General features: G+C 42.9%; 1 protein-coding gene across 2 annotated transcripts in view; it reads right to left on the bottom strand.

The window, feature by feature from the left end:
• mipol1 (mirror-image polydactyly 1) overlaps positions 1–25,894 on the bottom strand; it is a 70,577-nt gene that overhangs the window by 13,641 nt on the left and 31,042 nt on the right. For both annotated transcript variants that reach the window (XM_031828690.1, XM_020487733.2), the window contains exons 5-12: positions 24,032–24,332; positions 20,843–20,981; positions 19,755–19,860; positions 17,340–17,469; positions 13,969–14,002; positions 13,421–13,591; positions 8,099–8,206; positions 3,133–3,230 (exon numbers count right to left, since the gene is read on the bottom strand). In XM_031828690.1, coding sequence (XP_031684550.1) covers positions 3,133–3,230; positions 8,099–8,206; positions 13,421–13,591; positions 13,969–14,002; positions 17,340–17,469; positions 19,755–19,860; positions 20,843–20,981; positions 24,032–24,332 — 1,087 coding nt within the window. The remainder of the gene's footprint in view (positions 1–3,132; positions 3,231–8,098; positions 8,207–13,420; positions 13,592–13,968; positions 14,003–17,339; positions 17,470–19,754; positions 19,861–20,842; positions 20,982–24,031; positions 24,333–25,894) is intronic.

Genomic DNA, 25,894 nt, shown 5'->3' with positions numbered 1-25,894 from the left:
TCTCCCCTCTCCCTCAGCCCACCGCCCCCAGCACCTCCAACGTCAACCCTTTAAAACAACTGGCCCCCATCGGCTAGTACATTTCTCCCTATTTTTGCTTTTTATCAACAGGGGTTTCTCTGAACATGGAACCCCATAATGTGAGTCTGTGTTTTGACGGGGTAGGCTGGCCGGTCGCTAGCGTTTTGGCCCCTTCTCTTCTTCTTTATTTTTATTTGACGTCTGCTGCCTCCCTTTCATATGATTGGGTGTGTTGTTTTCCTGGGGACACAATGGAGAGGGCCAGTGAATCCTCAGAGCAAACAGACACACATAGCCGGGCCATCTTCTCTTCTGGGCTTTGTTGGGCCTCGAAGGCTGGTTCCCCACATAAAGGTCTAGCACCACAGGACCAGTACAAGACCCACTCTTCTATCTCGTGCTTTCTTTCTCTCGTTTTCACGCAAAGAAAATTGTCTGAGAAGAGGAGAAAACAATGTCGTCCTCAGTGTCCTAGGAGGAAAGCCAGGGTGAGGTGGGGGGGCTTCAGAAAATCCTACTAGTGTTCTCATAGAGCCTCTTCCCATTTACTACACTTCTGGTAAAAATACCGTCGGCTACACATATTACTCAAATGTAAACTTGCGTGCTTGCTACGTCTTGCCTACTACCCCAGACAGTTGCCCCCTTAGAGCAGGGCAGTGTGAACAAAATTGTCACGGTGAGCCAACATTCTTACAGTATAAATGGTAATAGCAGAGAAATGTTTTTTAAACAGCTGAAATCTATAGACATTTTCCTAATATTTGAAACTTTATTAAGTTCCTGCCTGAAATTGTAGTAACAGCTTGTGACATTCTGAAAATGTCACATTAGCTGCCGGCTGCACTGAGCCAAATAAAACAATGGAAGCCCATCCCCAAAAACATGTCAAATGTAGTCGCCCCCCCCCCCCCTTAATTTTTAACATTGTGTGGTGATTTCAGAGGTGGGGGGAGGGAATTGTTTTCCAGGGGCCCAGAGTTTTTCCTGATAGCCAACTTCGGACCCAAGTTGCAGCGTACAACAGTAATAAATCAGCTGTAAAAAAACGGTTTTATATGGGCCTATGCAGGGTTGCATCGTATAGGCCTTTGCATCTGTAATTAAAAATATACTCATACAGTATGTCACCACTATTGTGTTAATTGATTAATTCAAGTCAATAATATTGATTAAAAAGGCCTAGGTAGCCTAGCCACCTGAAGTGTGAATATAAACCAAATTTGATCACATTCACATCTTCTCAGAATACAAATAAATGGGCCTATTTTAGGCTATAAATACATACTGTAGCTTGGGCTATAAAAACATGATGCTACGTTTCCCCTGGCCCCCATGTGATCAGAGCGCATAGGTGTTTCTAAGCTACCTGGAGCTGTGGTTGTTATTAGTAGTCTACAGTTGACCAGACTGAAGCACAGACTAATTGTGCACATTTACAAATCATTAACATTTATTTATTTTTGGGCTGGTATGGGCTTCCATATAAAACAGCTTATTGTGGTGAATTCACTCATACCCGCATTTTCAATCGCAATTTGCTTTTACCATATTTAATGATTTGTATGATATTGATAAAAATATATAATTTGTGATAGGCTAACATTACTTGATGAAGACACGCCCTTATAGTAACTCTGTGATTTTGTCTTGTAGCATACAGACGAGAAAATAAATCCTTTAATTGTCTGCACATACATGCATGTAAATTGTTGCATTATTCAAGAGTGTAATATGGTTTGGTTACATTATTCAATAGTGTCATATGTTTGAGAAGAAAGGTTTATGTCATTGTTGAATAGTTTGTGCTTAATGGCCAGGGGCTACAGTGATATTTACAGTCAATTTGAGCCTCGACCCAAAATGTTCGGTTGCCATCCACAACGAAAGTTAAGGCAACGATGTAACGTGGTAGAATTAGAAAGTAGAATTCTCTTTTGTCGCCCTGCTCCTCAGACTCTTCTTCGTATCTCGTAGTGGGAATAGGACCATAGATCTGTCACAATGTGTTAACCAACGCCAGACAAACACTCAACCACGTGACAGATGAGATGCAGATAAAAAAAACTAAAACACAAAACGTACTATCAGAATATGGGAAACATTAAGAACAGGAGTCAGGTTTACCAAACCAGAACGGCTACTTTCTGAGCCAACGGAAAATACACAATGAAGGACATCTACACGGCTGGAAGTTCAAGTGTCCCATGTTTTTTGTCTCTGTCTTTTTTTTAAGGCGTTCATTTCTTCCATTGAGTGACAAATGACAAAAACTGTCATTGGAGGATTAAAACTGAGACAAATAAAAAGCAACCTTTCCTTATTTTTCTGTATTTTCCAAAACGTCTGATAAAGAAGTTCCCACGGATTAATATCATAAGTCTAACTAGAGTATAATTACATATTTTAGCTATCTCAATCCAGAGCAAACACTGCATATGAGGTCCAGTTTTAACTCTTAATATGGATTTTCTTGAGTACGTTGGAGGGAGAGCTGGCTCAGAACATGCTTCTCATTTTTAATAAGTGGGAGAACGATGATCTGTCTTGCTGTGCAGAATTGTATTTGATTAAGAAGTTAAAATGAGGTGTGACACCCCCAGCTCTTTCAGCCAAATACAATTGAAAGGATCTATGGTCCCATGAATGTGTAACACTCTCCCTGCTGCTTGTATTATTGGTGTAGAATTGGATTCAAAATTACACTGGGATATAATACTTTATTACTAGGGTCAGTATTTTACAATTGTTACATCAAAGATGGGATACTTTTTGTTGACATAAAATGTACTATTTGAAAAATGCACAATTGAGCATTACATTATATTATAGATATGATGACACAAATGACTTCCCACTAAGATCCTGCTAAGTCACATCGAAGCAGACTAATATATCGCTGATCATATTTCACTGTTGTGCCTTTAAATATCCAATATCCACAGCAGAAATCATATCAATGTACCAAGCAGCAACAAACCATATATTCCTATTAACTGTGAATGTTCACTTATGCAGATAGGGATTCCTATATTTGAATCGTCTATGCAGATGATAGTGAAGGTGTAGCATTTTTAAAAGGGGAAGTGTGTGTGTGTGTGTGTGTGTCACCTGTGGTACGTTCGCAGTGTTTGTATTTCCTCCTCCAGCCGTTGAATGTGCTCCAGGGCCCTGTCTCTCTCTCTCTGGACCGCCTCTACATCCTCCTCCTACAACACAACGGACGGACAGACAGACTGTTCAGAATGAAGCAGATAGAAATGCAATGAATAGATCGAACATGATTACTAATTGTAACATCACTGATCTTTTGTGTAGAACACATATGGCTATCTCCAGCACATTCTGGTAAAAACACAAGGAACAGACACACACACATCCCATCACAGTCTGACAAAAATAGCTTGTAGCAGTCAAGTGACATTGTGCCCGGGTGGTTGAATCGGAAATGTTTTTCATCAATGGCTCTCTCTTTCTGAAAGAAGACATTCACAAATGCTCTTTGATTTGACAAAGTTAACACACTTTTCATAAAAACATCTTATGCATTCCATTTTTGAACACTGGAAAAAGTAGTTTACTCAAAACCAAATCATGTTAAAATGCAGCTGAATTATCACTTCTTTACGGGTTCTCGCAGTAGTTTTCGTACTGAGGCCGAAGCTGCAAATGTAAGACCACTGATTCCTCTCACACAGAGAACTATCTATGTCTGCAGCGTAGCAGCGTATGTCTTTTAACTGCGTTTTAATTCAGCGCATGTAGAGCGCCAGCAGTCCCAGCAGCACACGGGGAGCATCCTACACAATGAGGATGCTCTGAGGGGATCCCATTCATGCTATTGTCTCTCCACTCAGCACCTACTCAGAGGGCCTACCGGGAAGGGAGGCCGGCGGGACTGGTCGCGGCGGTGGGTGGGAGCAGGGGACGCTGGGTAAACAATGTGTGTGTGTGAGTGAATGTGTCCTGGGCAACCCTGTGGTTAAACCTGGCCCACAATAAAGACCCTGCTAATTAGCAGCCGTTGAAACAGATGTATTGATGGTCTCAACAGCTGGGAGAGGAGGGAACAATGGAGGAGGTTTAAATAAACAAGGCAGACAGGGCCATACTGTAAATGACTGCAATATCTATAGCTTCTGTCAGAGGAGGAGGGAGAGAGCTAGGAGGGGCTTTGTCTAAATCTGTGAGGAGAAGAGAATTGGACAACAGGGTTATGTTCAGTAGGGCACTGCAAAAAGGGAAATCTGTGTTCTTATTGGACATATTTAGAAAGTACCTAACTGTTAAAAAGTAAAAAATAAAAAATAAATGTTGTCGGGCGGAAAAATGCTACTAATTTTTTAAGCCTTTTATGACTTGGACAAGGATTGTAGAGGCTGAAACCATATGAGCACTGGGCTGGGCTGGGGTCTGCTGCTATAAACACCTTTGGCCTAACTAAGTACATGCAGCTTCCCCCTCGGGTCTCCAGAACCATCCTTCTAATTACTGGCAGCAAGGTCTCCCAAGTCAAAGAGAACATCAAAAAGAGGCCAACCTCTAAAGTCAATATGTACTTTTCACCAACAGGGAGGAGAGCTTGACTTCAAAGCCAGTTTCTTTTAATCATATGTATTATATCAGCATTCATTAGAATAATATCCAAATGAGGTTGACAGAGTAGCGGGTTAACCTGTTGTGATGATGAAGGCAGGCAGTCCTGTGAAGGAGAATAACTAGCGTGACCTTTTAGAGGGTACAGTACAGGAGGTTGCAGGGCATACAGCCGGTGGTGGGGCGGATGGGGCCAAAGTGCAACAGATTGGCAGCAGGGACTGGCTGGCATTTCTGACTCGGTGGGAACTGGGAAGATCAATCTATGGAAGGCTGCATCTGTTATGACACACGACAAACTATTGACTGATGTGGACTTTGTTGATGGATATAAATAGAAGATCTAATATATATTTGATTCTGGACTATGTTATCGACATTCTCCGTAACCTTATTCATCTGTAGTGGCCAATTAGAATAATTGAATTTAAACTAGTGTCAAATTGCACTGCCTTTCCTCCTCCTGTCCTCCAGTCTGAATCACCTGCTAATGGACATCAATCAAAGAGATAACGACAGCCAGAGACGACACCTGGCAACTAAGCCCTTGACATACTAGACCGCAGCAACAAGTAACGTACCTGCATTCACATTAAACCGAGGGCTAGTTAATGAGCAAGTGTATGATGACTGTGCTTTCATGATAATGTCTTCAACAAATAATAGTATCAAGCTGTAGGTTTCAGATCCTGTTTTAATTTTTTAAAGGTCCAATGCTGCTGTTTCTAGCTCAATATCAAATCATTTCTGGGTAGCAATTACGTCGCTTACTGTGATTGTTAAAAAAAAAAGAAGAAACAAAAAGAGCAATTTGTCAAGCAAGAATTTGGCTAGTACAGTTTCAAAGTGGTCTCAGTGGGGAGGGGAACACTGAAAATGAGCTGTTATTGGTAGAGAGGTTTGGTCTCTTCTTATTGGTCTATGAACTAATTTACCACACAGTGATGTCACCAGGCAGGCCAAAACCCCATCCCAAACATTTCAAACTTACACCAAAAGCCAATTTTCACAATTTCACAGTATTATTCCCACCTCAGTGTGAATAGAAATGTATATAAAACACAGATCATGTTTTCATCTATGAGTGCCTGTGAGAGAACCAGTTCTTCAGTCTTCTCAAGGACGCTCTGTAAGTGGGTCCCAAAGCCCTGTGTGTGTGTGAGAGAGTGTGTGTGGGCTTGTCTTGAGCGGAGTAGATGTCTGTGACTTTAGGGCCCTCTGAAATGGCAGGGGTGGAGAGGAGAGGGCCGGGGGTTGAGGGGTTCTCATTGCTCTCAATGCTCAGGTCATTTCAAGTGGTCTGTTGTAGTGGCTGCCCTAGCCCTGAACCACCTGTGTTTGCACACCAGCTTTTCTTTCAAGCACTGACAGCCCAGAATGATCGCACTGCAATGCTCCTCTCCTCTCCCCGCCTCGCCAATGCAGTTAATCATTACGACTGCTTCCTCCGTCTAGCTAACCCTAGCAGCTCAGATTCAGCCTGCTCCTCCACGACACTTCTACTTGACATTACTTAGTCATGCTAGGGAAGAATTTGGTATCATGATCAAATGCAAGTCTGGGGATCTTAAAATGTAAACAAATTGGGAATGTTGGGTTGGCCATGTTCCCTGTCCCTGTTTCTCTAATTCTTTAGAAAATAAACCATTTAGGCTATAAGTATACAGAGAGTCCATTCATGCATTTATAGAAAAAATAGACTTAAAATGAGTACATTTTCTGCACGTCAAGATGAATTTCATCAGAAGACTTTCTGACACTGACCTTTCTATTTTGAAATCAATTTAAAAGTAATTTTCTCTCAGCTGGTTCCTTTAAAGTAAAATGTCAATTGACGAATCAAAGATCTGCGAGTTTTTAAATTGTTTTGTGGATCTGTTCCCGCCCCTGTTGACTAATTTTATGACAGCTGTTCCCGTTTCATTTGAAATTAAAACGCTGCTCTGTAATCCCAGGAGCCAATCTATAATTAAGGGGATTTATAGAAAAACCAAGTGCTACATTAATAACAAAATGTAATATATTTCTTAATAAGCCATCAGTGGAGAAACCGTGTGAGAAATAAAGAAGAGTACAGATACTGACAGCAAGCAGCCTTTAGAAAGAGCAGGAGAAGACTGGAAGGAGGTTCTCATAGTTGAGTTAAAGCAGAAGAACTCATCATAGTCATCTGAAATAAATAAAACGACCACAATGCTCCCTAGTCACAAACGTGTTCATTGTTTTCATCAACAAACAGAGGGTGTGTCCGTTTCACCATACTGGCCAACAAATATTGCCGTGATTTTCATGATCATGAATTCTATTAGTGAAATATAAGGATTAAAAAATGTGGCAATCACACCCAGAGAGAGTAGTCATCAAAGCAAATGTTAATTATGAGAATATAAAGTATAAAATAATGTATTAAATAATGTATGATATAATGTATAAAATGTAGCTGTTGGAATAGGTCAGAGGCAACAATAAGGGAGCTAGCTATGTGGTAATTCTGTGCCTTATTGCTTTTTCTATCAATTCCAAATGGTGGTGACTCGAGAGCTTAGTCAGCCAAAGGACAAGAAGGAGAGAGCAGTGAATGACTACAGACAGAGCAATAGCCTGCAAGCAAAGCAAGCACTAGTCAGAATAGGCCTGGCTGCAAACATATAGCAGTGTAATCTACTGTATCCTCAGAGAATCCTTTTTGTAATGGGACCATCAGCTGACCTCTCAGGCAACCTTGCTACTTCAGGCTCATCGGTGGGGTGATACCGTTCACCTAGCTAGCCCTATCTAATGAGCATGTTTACAGCTCACTCTCTCCGCATTAAGCATAGGGGGCTCTGCTTCATCAGATAAATGGAAGAAATCAAATAGTCTTGTGTTTACCCTGTACCTCACTGGAGGGGACACGTTTGTGTGTTGGTGTGTGTGTGTGACATTAAGGCCCTAGCCCCTTGTTGATGATGTCATTCTAAATCCCATCAAATTGTTGGTTGGATCACCCAACCAACAGCTCTATCGCTTTAGATCACCAAGCCAAATAAGGGCAAAAAACAAGCAAACAGTGAGTGGTTGAATAAACAATACCATTTTACCTGTGAGGAAAATTTAAATAGAAATGTGGTGTGTGAGTGTGGGGGCAGGGCTGGTTTTAGGGGTTGGTATCTAAGTAAGACCCCAGCATACTGTAGTAGGAGTGGGGGAGGACATATAAGACCTGTTGGCAAACAGCAGCAGTGAGCTCGGCACAGTAATGTACACAACCCCATGTATTCATACACAGGGTTCTAGGCCCAAATGGCACCATATTCCCTTTATAGTGCAATACTTTTGACCAGGGCCCATAGGGCTCTCTGATCAAAAGTAGTGCACTATATAGGGAAAAGAGTGCCATTTGGAACGTGACCCTAGAGAAGGAGAACCTGTGCTGCTCAAAGCCTTAATTTGCAAGGATTCTCCTGTGAGAGGGGCAAAAAGAAGGGGGGGGTTGATATACCTTCCGAGAACGCTCTTGATTGTTTTCGGCAGTCAGGTGTCTCAAGTTGTTTGCTGAAGTCTGGCTCTGCTCTCTCGCCTGTAGGAGATCCTGCTCCAGCCGCTTGCACTGTGGAAGAAGAGCCAGAGGAAGAGAAATACATTAGTAGGGAATTCGCCCATAGCAGTGCAGTGAAAGCCTCGGCATGCCAGGCAGGCAGAGCTAAATGTATACATGCTTCAGCCAGTCTTTCCCACCAGTAGCTCTCGGTTTCTACTCCTTGGCAGAGTAGCTTCTTATGAGTCATGAAGGACAAAGAGAAATGGAGAATTTATAGGCCAAACCGACCAGTTACAACCGTTTGAAAAAGATCAGAGACATCTTGTTTTCACTGGTCTATTTCTGAAAAAACAACAACTTCATACCGCAAATGTATGTGTCGATCTGTATTCTTCAGCATTTATAAATACATTATTTAATGACTTAATAACATGCAATATACTTTGATGACAATGAAGCTTTCATAAAAGTATTTCAAAATAATTACCAAAAGGTATATTTTTCAATACCATAAACAGACGCAACGTGAATTACTACATACTATGTGATTGTTATCTATTCTGATGTCAGCAGTTCCCCTGCTTTTTCCCCACAGGCACTGCAGGCTACACTGACAGACTGACTGAGACAGACTGAGACAGACTGACAGACTGAGACAGACTGAGACAGACTGAGACAAACTGAGACAGACTGAGACAGACTGCGACAGACTGACAGACAGACAGACAGTATAAACACCCAGACCGTGGCACAGACCGCGGCTCAGTCAGGACGTCTCAGTGTTATTGTAAGCCAGAGTTGTTTCATACCAGCCTATATGTGTTCTTCTCCATGTGCACATTCTAAGACTAAAGGACACTTACCAGGAATGTAAACCATCCCTCTCACCCTGACAAGTCGCAATGTTACATCCAGCTGCCTAAAAAACCCCAAAGTGCTCCCGCAAACAAGAGCAGGCGGGCGCAGCCTAGGAGCCCCGCTCGCTGCTCTCGTCCCTCATCCTCTTCCTCTGCCGTCTGGAATAATAGTTCCCTGGTCCAGACAAAACACAAAGCTTCTCTTTAGTGTCAGGGTGAGTTATGGCTTACAGGCAACAGATGTTTTGGGCTAAAAGTATTTCAATCTGAACACAGAGAGAAGGAGCGCACCTCTCTATTCTTCCCAGGCAGGCTAGGAAGGCCACTCCTGGGGCTACAGTACGGCACCCAAACACGTCACTCCTTCGGAACACATGGAGGACGGAGCAGACACGGATTACCTAGCGTTACATATGTCCGGTGCATAATGCCTGAAAACACACGTGCATCACACGGTCAATCAAATCAGAGGCTCGTCACTCAATTACACATCATCGACGCTGGGAAAATATGTGGATCTGGCAATGAAAGGCGACAAATCAGAACATAGCAAAAGGTCAGCTCTCAGTTATTAACATGTACACTAGTCCACCAAGGAACAATATTCACTAATGCATAAAGTAACCATACTGCCAGGTACCGAACAAATCAATAACCTTTGTTTTGCAGCATTCACTTTATAGAGAGAAAATAAGAAGAGGGAATGGGGGGGGGGGGGGGGTATAGGACAGAATAGATGTGTTCCTGTTCCTCCTCCCTCCCTTCACTTATCCAGCTTTTCATATTCCAGCAGGCTGGTGGGTGTAGCGGCCCTCTGGTAGTCGCAGTGGGCTAATCCCTTCGAGATGAAGAGAGGGATAGGAAGAGCAGCAGGGGACGCAGAAATCCTTCAGGATAGAGTGTGGAGACCATCCCCGCCTCACAGGGATTAGGAACAGGCATTTGTAACCTACTTTTAAAATTGCTCCAAAGATTATTTTTTTTGCCCTCCGCAAAAAGCAGGGGCAATATTCTTTCCAGGAGATGTGAATGTGATGTTAGCCCGGGGTTTTGCGGAGATATGGTTGTAGTCTAGGGTTGAGCTCGGCTGGTTGCTCCCACTCAGCCTTGTGTTAAAGTCAGAGGCATTAAGAAGACTGGTGACATCTCCCTCATTGACAACCTCAAAACTTGAGTCAACCTCAAATTCATTGACTGACTTCTATGAACTTGAGCCATTGCATTGGTCAGCTGATTACTAGATTTTAAAATGTGTGAGCACTGCTGTAAATGTGTACAAATCTGGAGAATTAACACATTTTCAAATCAGATTTAGGCTCTCAACTTCTCTGGAGCGAAAAACTTGATCGCACCAGCTTGTATTTTGAACAAAGGGAAGTCCCCCCAAAGTCCACATACAGTCTGATTTAGGCATTGTAAAAAAAAGCCTCATCAAATGGCTTGAACACCTGGGACAACATAATTAACAGAGGTGGATGAGAGAGGAGAGAAGAGACCAATGATGAGAAATGAGCAGGAGAGGACAGGAGTGTTCTTTTCATAGAAATAGAATGAGGCCGCCAGTTCACCAATTATGCAATCATTGACTTGAATAGGGACGCCTGTTCTATTCATTCTAGTTCTGTGGTTCTTCTGTTACTGAGTCTCAGAACACAGTGAAACAATACTGAAACCATATTCTAATTTTATGACTGAAACGTATAACAGTAGCTAAGTTGGACCAATACAGCTAACCTGGCATTACTAGAAAAGTTACTAGAAATACCTGTTTATTACACATCCCATTGACTAAAATGGACCCATTAGAGATCCTGTCTAAACTGAATCAGCATATCATACAGCCCTATAAACCAATATGCCTTCTTCACAGAGAGAGAGTCTACAGGCACATGAAACTAGACTAGCTTTAGACCAGTCGGAAGTGTTGCTCCGGAGCAGCGTGACCTCCATAAAGCTGAATCTGTTCAGTCTACATATAGGCGAGTCCCAAATGGTCCCTGATTCCCTATATCAAAGACTACTTTTGACCAGAGCCCTATGGGCCCTAGTCAAAAGTACTGCACTACAGTATATAGGAAAATAGGGCGCCATTTAGAACGCAGGCATAGTGGAGTTGCGGAGGCCTTTCTTCTCCATACGTCTGATGCCTGCCTTTTAATGCCCCGGCGTCGGGCTGAACGGGACAGAGATCCATGAAGCTCACCCACAGGGAGGGAAGCAGAAAGGAAGCATCCCAATCATAATATGCCTGGTAAATCCAGGCTACAGAGAAAAATGTCAAACTCCAGCTAGAAACAGTTCGCAGCTCTGTCTGCGACCACCCACCCAGATGAATGCATGACCGTATGACTCCCTGCACAGTAGTGTCCTGCTGAAAACTCTGAGCTATGATTGACATTCTTACCACACCTTCCTAAAGAAGAGCGAGTGTCTGACATGGTGATTTTTGCTAGATAGATGGATGTATGGACGGACACATTTTTTAAGGAAGTCCGGCTTTCAGCTTACTCTTGGAAGTTGGAATAGTAGAAGGCACAAGATGCAATTTCTAAATTGGGTAGTGCATCATCAGTTCCTCTTGTCATGTTAGTCATTGCATACCTTAGAGAGCTATTTATAACTTGTCAGAAATGTCCAGATCAACTAGCCTATGTCGTCAAATTTGAATTTTGTTGCAGTTTCTTTTGCCATTTTTTGTTGTTGTAACGTTTGAGTCACTCAGATATCCCATGAACACACATAAGACATGGCAAAATGTGTCGAATTGCAGGACATGAGCTTTAAAACTGCTAAATGTTCTCTGCACCCCGTGGCAAAATGTGTAGAATTACAGAACATACGTAAACTGTCTACATACAACATTTTCTCTCAGCCAAGAAGAGGGGTGTGAACAGTGTGTGTCATGAACAGTGTTTGTGCCTATAGAAATAGAAGTGGCGCACACACGGGGGTTGCGGGAAGTTCCCCAATGGGGGCCTGAGTGAAAAAGTTTGGAACCCCTGCTCAAAATTATAATTTGGGGATTTCCCAATTGATATTTTGGTCAACAGTAATACTGTGGGGCTGTGACAGGTTCCTATTTTATTAACCCTTATTTACCAGGTAAGTTGACTGACAACACATTCTCATTTACAGCAATGACCTGGGGAATAGTTACAGGGGAGAGGAGGGGGGATGAATGAGCCAATTGGAAGCTTTAATATATGGACTTGTTTTTCCACATTGGCACAAAACGGTGGCTTGTCTGCATAACTCTCCTCAAACAAACCCAGTTGTAAAACAGGACACTGAATCACTACATGAGAGGTCTAGTCTATATATCAACATCCCAGATATCCAAGCAAATACCGGGAATTTGAATGTTGAGGTATAATATCTGGATGTCAATATTTGTCAGGCTGCTTGTTTGTTTTTAAATCCTTGAAAATATCCAGGTAAGATGGATGTATCAAACATTTGAGTTTACACGACCATAACCTCCAATGTGAATCAAGTAGTTGGTTTTACTGAATCAAAACAGACAATGTCAGACACAACCCATGCGTCTGTCTAAGGGGGGGGGGAAAGACATTTCTTGCCTTGTGTACATGTGAACTAGTTAGGTGAGCCGTGTTTGCCTATGTGTGTCAGTGTGTATCGGCAAAATAGACTTCCAATCAAAGGGCATTTTAAAATTGAGAAAATGGGGGAGATGCCAATAGTGCTGGAGATAGCAATTTATTACATTATTCAGAGGAGAGACACTGTGGTTAATTTTTGAAACATGTCTCTCTCCTCTATAATGACTGTGTGTGTGTGTGTGTGCGTAGTGTCGTTCAGACCCACCCTGGCCAGTGCTGTCTCTCTCTCCTCTATAATGACTGTGTGTGTGTGTGTGTGTGTGTGTGTGTGTAGTGTCGTTCAGACCCACCCTGGCCAGTGCTGTCTCTCTCTCCTCTATAACGACTGTGTGTGTGTGCGTAGTGTCGTTCAGACCCACCCTGGCCAGTGCTGTCTCTCTCTCCTCTATAACGACTGTGTGTGTGTGTGTGTAGTGTCGTTCAGACCCACCCTGGCCAGTGCTGTCTCTCTCTCCTCTATAACGACTGTGTGTGTGTGCGTAGTGTCGTTCAGACCCACCCTGGCCAGTGCTGTCTCTCTCTCCTCTATAACGACTGTGTGTGTGTGTGTGTGTGTGTGCGTAGTGTCGTTCAGACCCACCCTGGCCAGTGCTGTCTCTTCTCTCCTCTATAACGACTGTGCGCGTGTGTGTGTGTAGTGTCGTTCAGACCCACCCTGGCCAGTGCTGTCTCTCTCTCCTCTATAACGACTGTGTGTGTGTGTAGTGTCGTTCAGACCTACCCTGGCCAGTGCTGTCTCTCTCTCCTCTATAACGACTGTGTGTGTGTGTGTGTGTGTGTGTGTGTGTAGTGTCGTTCAGACCCACCCTGGCCAGTGCTGTCTCTCTCTCCTCTATAACAGCATTCATCTCCTCTGCTGTAATCTTCCTCCTTCTCTCCCGGACCTTCTGCAGCCGGTCCACGATCACCCCCCCGCTCCGCTCAATCCCCAGCGCTGAATCTGCACTGTTCACCCTGTTCAGCAGTTCCTCAAGGTCCTAACACACACGACGAGCAGGTGCAACACACACGACACGCATGTGTGTGTAATACACACACACACACACACACAACACACACATCATTACTAATTCAACAGCGGAAACTGACCAAAATAAAAAAACAAAACAACTAAATGTAGGATGTAGGATATATCTGAATTCATGTTAAAAATGTCATGCCTTCATAAGCCAATAATAACAATATATTTATAGTCATATGTTTTATTTAAGGAGATGTTAACAAAATATAATAACAATATCATAGTGTTGAAATGTGCTTAGCTGTCCTTAGTTTCCCCAAGACCTTTTTATTGAGGACATTCTGGTGAGAGAAAAAAAGTGAGCCCACATGAGCTCCTAAGGGGAGGGCTTACCGCGTCGCTTTCCTCAGGGTTAATATTCTCCAGGCTGAGCATAGGGGGAAGAGAGAGAGACAGAGAGAGACAGAGAGAGAGAATGGGGGAGAGAGGACAGAATGAGAGGGGGGAGAGAGAGAGAAGAGAGAGAGTTGTCTTTCCTTAGTGCGGCGAAATGAGATCACTTCCCAAATCTTCCTCACATCCAATAATTGCGTTCTGTTCTGGAGGTTTTCAGAGTCGATGATCAGAACAAAAGACACCCCCCAACATATGAAAAGTGCCAGCAGACCCCAGCCATTATTCATCCAGTAATGCCCTGTATATTCATGTTTACTGCTAATAATGACTACTGGGATCAATTGTTCATATGTGCTGAGATGAGGTGTTGAATCATTTGTAGGTGTGCAGTATTGAGCAGGGGAAGGACCACAGAGAAACGACTACTGTAATTACAGAGGTGTGCCAGGAGATTTATGGACCACCTCAAAGCACTCAGTACATTGTTCTTGCTAACAATCAAAAAGAAGAACAACTCCAGGACACTGGTCGTGGTAATCTTCATGCTTCTAACAAGTTTAAGGGATCTTATTTAACCACATTTTTGGTCTCAATCTACCTTCATCAGAGTGTTTTTCTAGATAACAACCAGACATAAACCAGTTTACCAAGGGGACACAACGATAAAATGATATTACTTACTGTTTTCGTTTTTTAAATAAATTGAGACTGAAGCGATTTGACAACGAAATTGTATTAATCAAAACAACACTCATATAGCATATCAATAACACCAGCTTTCCTCTGGCTTCAATCAGGACGGGACATGGCTCTTTACAGCCCAGTTTAAACGTTTACCTGTCGAGGCACCTCTCCCTGTATGCATCCCAGTCACCCCATTCCCTTTATAGTACACTGCAATTGAAAAGGGCCTCCGCTTTTTACTGAAACAGTGGCGGGGAGAACGCATGCTGGGACCAGAATGCTGATTGCACCTTTACAAAGTGCCAATGTGATTTCCCCCAGGAGGCCAGTCAGTCGATCCTCTCCTCTGATGAAAAAAATAAATAAATTCTTCAGCTCATTTACAAAGGCATTACACGGATCACCTCCCATTATAAAGGTACATACTCAATCATACTGGGCCTGCCACTGACCTGCCTGGGAAAATAAAGGTTTAGAACAGGCTTTTCCATATTCCAGCTAAGATAATGGGATTGTGCTTGGCTATCAATTACCTTTTGTTTCTAAGAGGAAGGCTGGGAGATGCCGTTGAAGAGATGAAATGCGCTGTTCTTCTAATTAGATTGCCAGGCTATTTGGCATAATACTAGGCTGAAAGCGCTTCATGCCAACCAATAAGTCCAGCCAATTTAAATCATTTGAATCATTCCAATAAAAGGCCATATCAAATAAATGTGATTTGAGATAGAAAATGTGTTTGACAAATATTTTGAGAGTAAACAATGCATTGGATATATAAAAACAACAACAACAATGGGATTTATGCAAGTGGATCTCACACCAACCAGCACACCAACCCAGGCTTATTTAAATATAGATTTTGCTTCCGACAGAAAGTTATATATTCCCTTAAGTAGAAATGTAATTACTTCTAAACTGTACCAGCTAATATTGCCTGCCCGCCTTTCCTAGTGGACAATGCAGCTTTAATTTGAAAGGTCCTGGACCTTAAGAACATACCCCACCCCAGTCGAACAACCACCTAAACAAAACAAAAAGATCACATTAATTAGCCCTCTCAGACAGGCTGGTAAAGATCTGCTGGTCTGAAGGACTTGATTGATTTCCTATACAGTGCAACTCTTGACTGACAACCTCGCACGGAGGGCGAGGGGACTCTTATGAAATGTCACACCCCTCCGATATATTCCCAAACCAGTCGATATTGCATTTTTCTCCACCCCCCCACTTGTTTTGCACCGCCATTCCATTCACCTTGTCGACTAGCCTGAAGAACAAAGCGGAGTTCGCCTAAGCAATGGCAAGTAAACAGACTGACCCATTATAGCTGTCAGTAAACCCTCCGTCCCCACTTCCATAGAAGAGGAAAATGGGGAAGTGAGGAAATAACAAAGAGTTTAGCATAGAGAGAGAACAAATGTAATGCTTTTCACTATTATCTCATAGACTGCTTTCTCCTATTTATTTCCCAACTTGTCTCTGTACTGCTGGTGTTGTGAAGGACAGTGAGAGCAGAGGGAGGGAGATAGGTGTCTTACTGTAATTGATCAGAGTGATCCTGTGTGGTAGGGTTGGGGGTCAACAACACCACTTCCATTTATTCATTTCAGAAAATCAATTGAAATTCAAATGTTCCTTGAAATTCCTTGAAATTCACTGAATTCAAATGGATTGTGACAGAGAAGAGGCGGGAGAGGTGAGTTAGTTAAGCAGAGTGGATCAATATGCCAGGGATGAGAAAATGAGGAAACTTTCATTTCTGTTTATTTCCTGAATTGTCACGGAATTCAATCTTGAATTGCTCCGTGATGTGTTGTAGTTCACTATGTTGTGGTGTGTTGTAGTTCACTATGTTGTGGTGTGTTGTGGTTTACTATGTTGTGGTGTGTTGTGGTTTACTATGTTGTGATGTGTTGTGGTTTACTATGTTGTGGTGTGTTGTAGTTCACTATGTTGTGATGTGTTGCGGTTTACTATGTTGTGATGTGTTGTGGTTTACTATGTTGTGATGTGTTGTGGTTTACTATGTTGTGATGTGTTGTAGTTTACTATGTTGTGGTGTGTTGTGGTTTACTATGTTGTGATGTGTTGTGGTTTACTATGTTGTGATGTGTTGTGGTTTACTATGTTGTGATGTGTTGTGGTTTACTATGTTGTGATGTGTTGTGGTTTACCATGTTGTGATGTGTTGTGGTTTAATATGTTGTGGTGTGTTGTGGTTTACTATGTTGTGATGTGTTGTGGTTTACTATGTTGTGATGTGTTGTGGTTTACTATGTTGTGATGTGTTGTGGTTTACTATGTTGTGATGTGTTGTGCTTTACTATGTTGTGGTGTGTTGTGGTTTACTATGTTGTGATGTGTTGCGGTTTACTATGTTGTGATGTGTTGTGGTTTACTATGTTGTGATGTGTTGTGGTTTACTATGTTGTGATGTGTTGTGGTTTACTATGTTGTGATGTGTTGTGGTTTACTATGTTGTGTTGTGTTGTGGTTTACTAAGTTGTGGTGTGGTTTACTGTGTTGTGGTTTACCATGTTGTGGTGTGTTGTGGTTTACTATGTTGTGGTGTGGTTTACCATGTTGTGGTGTGTTGTGGTTTACTGTGTTGTGGTTTACCATGTTGTGGTGTGTTGTGGTTTACTGTATTGTGGTTTACTATGTTATGGTGCTTTAGTACATACTCAGCCACTGCCTGCTGCAGTCGCTTGGCCCTGAGCAGGGCCTCATCCCTCTCTTCATTTGCCAGACGCAACCGGGCCATCACTGCCTGGTCCCTATCCCTCTGAGCCTGGTATATCTCCTCCACTAGGGCTGAAGGAGAGAGACAGCGAAAGAGAGAGAGGGGAGACAGAGAGAAAGCGAGAGAGAGAGAGTAGTAATGGAAATAGAAAAAAGAGAAATAGTAAAAGAGAGAGAGGGAAAGAGAAAGAGAGATAGATATAAAGAGATAGAAAGCATTGTAGTTTCTGACCATCAGTTACTGCTCAATAACAACGATAAGCTCCCTGTGGAAGAAAGTTATTGCCACTGAAACACTGTGGCACAGGTATTAACTCCAGTCAAACTCATTTTGTGGGGAAGTGAACTGCTGAGGTGATCTCCACAGAGGCTGGACATATAGTTGCCCCAAGCAATAAAGGCACAGTGTCTGCGCCTCAGAGTCAGGCAGTTGGTCGACATTGTCACAACATCAGCAAGCACTCATCATCTCACAATGGTTAAGAGATTGGCCAGTCCTTAACCCTAACTCAAGACGTTTGATTTGATAAACAAGGTTGAACAAACATTTTCAAGCCAAAAACATTGTGTTCTTCTAATGTCTGAAAACTAGACCGGTTTTAGTGAGAGTGAGCTGTGAAATGATTTGTCTAAAGTGTTGCCAAATTGAGTTTGAGTTATGAAGAGCACATACTGAGTTAGACAAAAAGAAAAATAGTCCATCCATGAGTTCTTTTATGTAATACTGTCTGTCCCACTCATGGAGGGAAAACTTTTCTTATTGATACAGACTCTGTAGCCTGGCAGGGAGAGATTTCCCTTCAGCTTACACCTGACCCGGGTCCCGAAATTCCTGCGCTGTATGCCGGCTGCCTTAAAACCAGCAGATTTTGGGATTACCACTGTCTTCAGATCCCTTTGTTAATCCCACTACGAAAGAGCCCCTGAGATCCATCAATAGCTAATTCTTCTACCGTCTCAGAGATGGCTTAATGATAAACAGTGAGCCTCGCTGTAAGCCATTACAAAGTTCAGTAAGAAAATCAATATAGCATTTTAGCTGGAATTTGCTCATTAAACATCGCCTCCCTGAGCCATGCAAATCATATTAATATGAGGACGGCAAATAGGCTACACGACACACACTTTACATTTATTAAAGGCACAATTGGAGCTGCTAATTGTGCAGCTCGATGTACCGTATTTTGTTGAATTATTAGGTGGGTTGGGAGGGCTCTCACCTAAGAAGAAAAGCAATAGTAAAGAAAAGAAGTTATTTGCTCAGCTAAATTCTAATATTTGTTCAGTGAAGGTTGGGAGCGGTTAAATTACATTAACAAATACGATTAGTAAGTTACAATTCGTTTTGATACTCAAGTTGCATGTAAAACAAATGTATAATTATTTTCCACACTTGACATCTCCGTTTTACTTCTACCAAAGTTCATCAGGGATAAAATGTCTGAGGAGAACGACGTTCTAACTTCATCTTGTAGACATTGCTTGCCTTTAGGCCATCTTGAAAATCCTATGGGCCATCACTTTACATTACAGCGCAGAAAAAATTATAACTGGTCAGATAATAGGCTTTATTTGAGATGTTATTATCCTCAATGTACTCTATTGTACTGTCTGTACTGTACTGTATGACCCTTCCTACGGCCAGCCTTCCCACAGGCCCAGGGTCTGTCCTCTCTCCCCCTCTATAATGTACCTCCAGCTTTCTCACAGGGCCAGGGTTTGTCCTCTCTCCCCTAGCCTCTCCCCCTCTATAACGTACCTCCAGCTTTCTCACAGGCCCAGGGTTTGTCCTCTCTCCCCTAGCCTCTCCCCCTCTATAACGTACCTCCAGCTTTCTCACAGGGCCAGGGTTTGTCCTCTCTCCCCTAGCCTCTCCCCCTCTATAACGTACCTCCAGCTTTCCCACAGGCCCAGGGTTTGTCCTCTCTCCCCTAGCCTCTCCCCCCTCCATAACGTACCTCCAGCTTTCCCACAGGCCCAGGGTCTGTCCTCTCTCCCCTAGCCTCTCCCCCCTCCATAACGTACCTCCAGCTTTCCCACAGGCCCAGGGTCTGTCCTCTCTCCCCTAGCCTCTCCCCCTCTATAACGTACCTCCAGCTTTCTCACAGGCCCAGGGTTTGTCCTCTCTCCCCTAGCCTCTCCCCCCTCCATAACGTACCTCCAGCTTTCTCACAGGCCCAGGGTTTGTCCTCTCTCCCCTAGCCTCTCCCCCTCTATAACGTACCTCCAGCTTTCTCACAGGCCCAGGGTTTGTCCTCTCTCCCCTAGCCTCTCCCCCTCTATAACGTACCTCCAGCTTTCTCACAGGCCCAGGGTCTGTCCTCTCTCCCCTAGCCTCTCCCCCCTCCATAACGTACCTCCAGCCTTCTCACAGGCCCGGGCATCCAGTTGAGTCTGCATCAGCTCAGTGTCCACCAGCCTGCTCTCTAACTCCTTCTCCCTCACGGCCAACTTGTCCTGGAGCTGCCGGAGAGCACAAAACCAGACAGACTTCTAAATTGACATGTTCATTGAATTGAGAAATGAATTGAAAATGGAATTGACCCCAACCAATGCTGAGCTGCAGAGCCTGTCGGTAATTGTCCAGACATAGTCACTAACTTGCTTCACTCACAGACAGTAGCAAAAACCTCATGCAAAACACCAGATAGACACCTGACTCCACCTGCAGTTTGACGACATACTAATTAACTGTTGTAGTTTCCCGGGTGGTGACAACCATCCATTTAACAAACAGAATATTATATAGATACCATCACTCAGGCATTCTATAACAAGTTATACAATCGAGCCTCTACATCACATTATTTCAGACACCAATAAAAAAGAAGCACTGCTATTGAACTCCTATAAATCTTGTCGGGGAGTGATATTTTACAAGACCTAGTGATAGATTTAACCTCCTGTCTTAAATATTTTGCTCCGAGTTGGTGTCGTCGTCGTCCCCCCCGCACTTTGAAAACATGCCTCAGTTGAGTCCTCAGAGTCGGCTCTCACGGCCCTGCCAGCAAAAACAGACTCTTGGGAACTGTTCCTGACTTTCTGTCAGGAGTCACAGCTACTTGCAAACCAGAGGCATCAATTATAGCCGTTTCAGAGGGCCTCTCTATGGCTACACCCTCTCTAACAGGCGCTCAGTTGCAAGAAGGCAGCCTGTGCACAGAGGGACACTGGGCATGCTCCAGACCAAACACAGGACAGGACAGGATAACCAGCTAGTCATATGCTTTGGACATGGCAGGTAAGATAGAGGTGGACAAGAGAGGTGGACACTCAATAGTTGGCAGCTGTGACAGACACAACACAATCATCTATTTAAAGAGGAAGAGGACAAGTTACGACAAAGGACATTTGAGTGAAAAAAAAAGCTGGAACCACAAATGCCATGTATTTTTGCTAGGACCTGTATCTAGCAGGGCAAGATTCCTTTAACATTTCAACCTACCTTCTTATTGAGCTCTCTGAGTGAATCCAGCTCCTTCAGCAGGAAGGCAATATTCTTCTCTTTGTCAAGGACGAGGCTTTGCTTTTTGGAGTCAAAGGAACTACTGCTAACTTTAATGTTTCCTTGGTCTTCTTTTATACTGCATCATGGGAGAAAAATAATTTTAATTAGAGAGAGAGCAACAATATTAAAACTTGAGAGCGAACGGCAACACAAATGAGTTATGGCCTAGTCTCCAACGAAACAGACACGCAATTATCAAATACGCAAGGGATGCACTCTGCACTATTTCAGGCATATTACAGTGTCTTTATTTACTCTGTTATATTAGGCAAATCATCCAGTTGACCTTTAAGGTAATATTAAGGTATTACGGCAGTGTATTGCCATGTAGATTACTTCCCTCTTGTAGCCAGGAATATGATTCTATGCAGCAATGCCTCATATTATTGTCTATCTATCTATCTATCTATCTATTTATCTACCTACCTACCTACAGTGGGGAGAACAAGTATTTGATACACTGCCAATTTTGCAGGTTTTCCTACTTACAAAGCATGTAGAGGTCTGTATTTAAAAAAAATCATAGGTACACTTCAACTGTGAGAGATGGAATCTAAAACAAAAATCCAGAAAATCACATTGTATGATTTATAAGTAATTAATTTGCATTTTATTGCATAACGTAAGTATTTGATACATCAGAAAAGCAGAACTTAATATTTGGTACAGAAACCTTTGTTTGCAATTACAGAGATCATACGTTTCCTGTAGTTCTTGACCAGGTTTACACACACTGCAGCAGGGATTTTGGCCCACTCCTCCATACAGACCTACTCCAGATCCTTCAGGTTTCGGGGCTGTCGCTGGGCAATACGGACTTTCAGCTCCCTCCAAAGATTTTCTATTGGGTTCAGGTCTGGAGACTGGCTAGGCCACTCCAGGACCTTGAGATGCTTCTTATGGAGCCACTCCTTAGTTGCCCTGGCTGTGTGTTTCGGGTCGTTGTCATGCTGGAAGACCCAACCACGACCCATCTTCAATGCTCTTACTGAGGGAAGGAGGTTATTGGCCAAGATCTCGCGATACATGGCCCCATCCATCCTCCCCTCAATACGGTGCAGTCGTCCTGTCCCCTTTGCAGAAAAGCATCCCCAAAGAATGATGTTTCCACCTCCATGCTCTACGGTTGGGATGGTGTTCTTGGGGTTGTACTCATCCTTCTTCTTCCTCCAAACACGGCGAGTGGAGTTTAGACCAAAAAGCCTCATCAGACCACATGACCTTCTCCCATTCCTCCTCTGGATCATCCAGATGGTCATTGGCAAACTTCAGACGGGCCTGGACATGCGCTGGCTTGAGCAGGGGGACCTTGCGTGCGCTGCAGGATTTTAATCCATGACGGCGTAGTGTATTACTAATGGTTTTCTTTGAGACTGTGGTCCCAGCTCTCTTCAGGTCATTGACCAGGTCCTGCCGTGTAGTTCTGGGCTGATCCCTCCCCTTCCTCATGATCATTGATTTTATTCCTGATGTCCTTACACAGCTCTCTGGTCTTGATCATTATGGAGAGGTTGGAGTCTGTTTGATTGAGTGTGTGGACAGGTGTCTTTTATACAGGTAATGAGTGGAGAACAGGAGGGCTTCTTAAAGAAAAACTAACAGGTCTGTGAGAGCCGGAATTCTTACTGGTTGGTAGGTGATCAAATACTTATGTCATGCAATAAAATGCAAATTAATTACTTAAAAATCATACAAATGTGATTTTCTGGATTTTTGTTTTAGATTCCGTCTCTCACAGTTGAAGTGATGATACAAATTACTGACCTCTAAATGCTTTGTAAGTAGGAAAACCTGCAAAATCGGCAGTGTATCAAATACTTGTTCTCCCCACTGTATCTATCTATCTATCTAGACCTTCATATCAGATGCCAAATCATGTGACCTTTGATTGAATATCTTTACAAGAGGACAAAGACACAGTAGCACATCTTTATGTTGTAGAAACACAGGTTTAGGTCACTCAGAAAGAGCTCTTGTTACCAGACAGACCACACACAAGGAAACAAAATGACTGGAGTGACGCTTTATTACATCTTCATGCGCCAATATTGCCAAGTGTTATAGTGGGTACAGATACTCCTTCACAGGTACATGTACAGTGCCCTGGGAAAATATTCAGACCCTTTTGACTTTTCCCAAATTTTGCTACATTACAGCCTTATTCAAACATTTATTAAATCAAACATTTTCCTCAGCAATCTACACACAATACCTCATAATGACAAAGCGAAAACAGGTTTGTATTAAAAAAACAAACAAACAGAAATACCTTATTTACATAAGTACTTAAGAATGTTTGTTATGAGAATCGAAATTGAGCTCGGGTGCATCATGTTTCCATTGATCATAATTGAGATGTTTCTACAACTTGATTGGAGTCCACCTGTGGTAAATTCAATTGATTGGACATTATTTGGAAAGGCACACACCTGTCTATATAAGGTCTCACAGTTGACAGTGCATGTCAGAGCAAAAACCAAGCCATGAGGTCAAAGGAATTGTCTGTAGAGCTCGGAGAGGATTGTGTCGAGGCACAGATCTGGGGAAGGGTACCAAAACATTTCTGCAGCATTGAATGTCCCCAAGAACACAGTGGCCTCCATCATTTCATCATTCCTGAAAATAGCTGTGCAGCGACACACCCCATCCAACCTGACAGAGCTTGAGAGGATCTGCAGAGAAGAATGGGAGGAACTCCCCAAAATACGGGTGTGCCAAGCTTGTAGGGTCATACCCAAGAAGCCTCGAGCCTGTAATCGCTGTCAATGGTGCTTCAACAAAGTACTGAGTAAAGGGTCTGAATACTTATGTAAATGTGGTGTTTTTAATTTTTTATAAATTGGAAAAAATTGATAAAAAACTGTTTTTGCTTTGTCATTATGGGTAGATTGATGAGTGAAAAAAAGTATTTAATCCATTTTAGAATAAGGCTGTAACGTAACAAAATATGGAAAAAGTCAAGGGGTCTGAATACTTTCCGAATGCACTGTATGTGTTTCTCGTTAAAGTGTTTCTGGGAGCCGTGCATGTAACTTGTTTTTTTGCGAAAATCACCTGTTGACCAAAATACGATTTACGTATTTCTGACTACAGCGTTAGTTACGATTGGGCTCTAAGAGAGCTCACCTTGATTGGAGAGCTTGGCTGGAGTCTGGAGGGACGAGGTGTCTTCTGTAGACTGGAGGACTGCCGTTCGACCCCTGGCTGTGACCCTCTGACCTGTAGCCGTCCTGGGTGAATGGGCTCCGGCTGGAGGTCCTCTCCTCCTCCATCCTCCTGCCTGTGTCTGGAGCCCTGTGGTGGGCCTGAGGTGATGGAGATCTCCTGTGGTGGGCCTGAGGTGATGGAGATCTCCTGTGGTGGGCCTGAGGTGATGGAGATCTGGATGTCCGTCTCTCTTCCTCTATGGGTCTAAAATACTGGGGGACTAAAGTTACCGAGATGACAGAATGAATTAAGGTTAATAGGGTACAAATGCTAAAAAAAAACAACTACAAAAACAGGCAACATCTGGTAAATGTTTTGTTCCATATCCTTCGGAAGTTGTGGGAAAATGGTTACACATCAATCACTGTGCAAAATACAGTAAAATGCTTAAATGAACATGTGGTAAGAAAATAAACGGACATTAGTGGCGTGTGAATAGAAATAAAACATCTAAGAGCATCTTCAACACCGACCATGACAATATTGTTCCACTTAAAGACCCAGTGAATTATGAGCTGGTGGAATGGGCTATTTTCAGTCATTTTGGGGAGGGATGGAGGGGCTTCTTGAGGAAACAAGGGAATACAAAGAAGCTTGGTGACTGGTGCTGGCAGGGAACTACATGGTGCTCTGTAAATGTTTCTGTTGAGAGCTGAGCCAGAGAGAAAGAGAGAAGAGAGGGAGAGAAAGGGCGGCAGCTAGCCTAGCAGTTAGAGCATTCCCTATCCCCGAGCCGACTATGTGACAAATCTGCCGAGGTGCCCTTGAGCAAGGAACTTAACCTTAATTAGTCAAATTCTAATGCTCAATCCTGATAGAAAATAAGCTAAAATGCTTTCAAGAAAGTCATATTCAAAAAGGTAAAGTTCTGATTGTTATGAACATAGAAAAACACATGTTTAGAACTGATAATGAATCTGGCATGGTGGAAGAGCGAACGCGTTTACAAGTCTCAGTCACAAATGACAGCTCAAATAAGCCACCTATGGTGAACAACTTGTCAGAGGCTTTGTAGAATCATGACTCTTTCGAGTTTTGAGTTCATCGTTCACCGGTAAGGGGGTCCTGAGTAATGGGCATGACTGAATCAAATGAATGAAATAAGTCGAAAGAGTCGTTCTTTTGACTGAAAGAGTAGAAAAGATCCCGAGATAGTAAAAAGAGCCGAACCTCCCGTCAGTACTTTAAAGTATGATTGCCTTCCAAGTTCCAACTTGACCTCCTCGTTCAAGCGTCACATGAAAAATGACTCCTCTTTATGATTACGAAATATATTTTAAGGAATAAAACATCAATGCAATTCAAATATGGTAGAATTCAAACATGAGCTGGTTTAAAGAGCATCAAATATTACATCAAACGTTTAGCTTTTTTAAAGCAGCAGTCTGTTGTGTTAATAAATGCGTTTTGATGGAGAAGCCCATGAGCAGCATTGCCCCACTATGTCCAAAAGAAGCTCCAGCTTAGCGATGACAATTATTTTGCAAAAGGTCAGGTTTTGAAGTGGAGATCAGGGAGGTCTGCCGCCTCCTCGTATCGTTGTTGCCAGGGTCTTCCTCTCTGGATTGTTGCAGACAATTATTAGTATTCTCTTTAAGACTCACCAATGCAAACAGTACATTCAAACATGAATAACACCAAATGCGCTTATATAGCCCCCTTTGTCACACTGAAAATATGGGACACATTGTTCCTAAACCTGGGTTACCAAAAAAAAACATTCTGGTCGTGACGGGTCCCCACAAAGACAACTGCCTCCACAAAGTATGGAATTTCCCAATG

The sequence above is a fragment of the Oncorhynchus kisutch genome, linkage group LG7 (genome assembly GCF_002021735.2).
Source record: "Oncorhynchus kisutch isolate 150728-3 linkage group LG7, Okis_V2, whole genome shotgun sequence".
NCBI lineage: Eukaryota > Metazoa > Chordata > Actinopteri > Salmoniformes > Salmonidae > Oncorhynchus > Oncorhynchus kisutch.
Note: the sequence above shows the minus strand (reverse complement) of the source record. Positions and strands in the feature narration are given on the sequence as shown.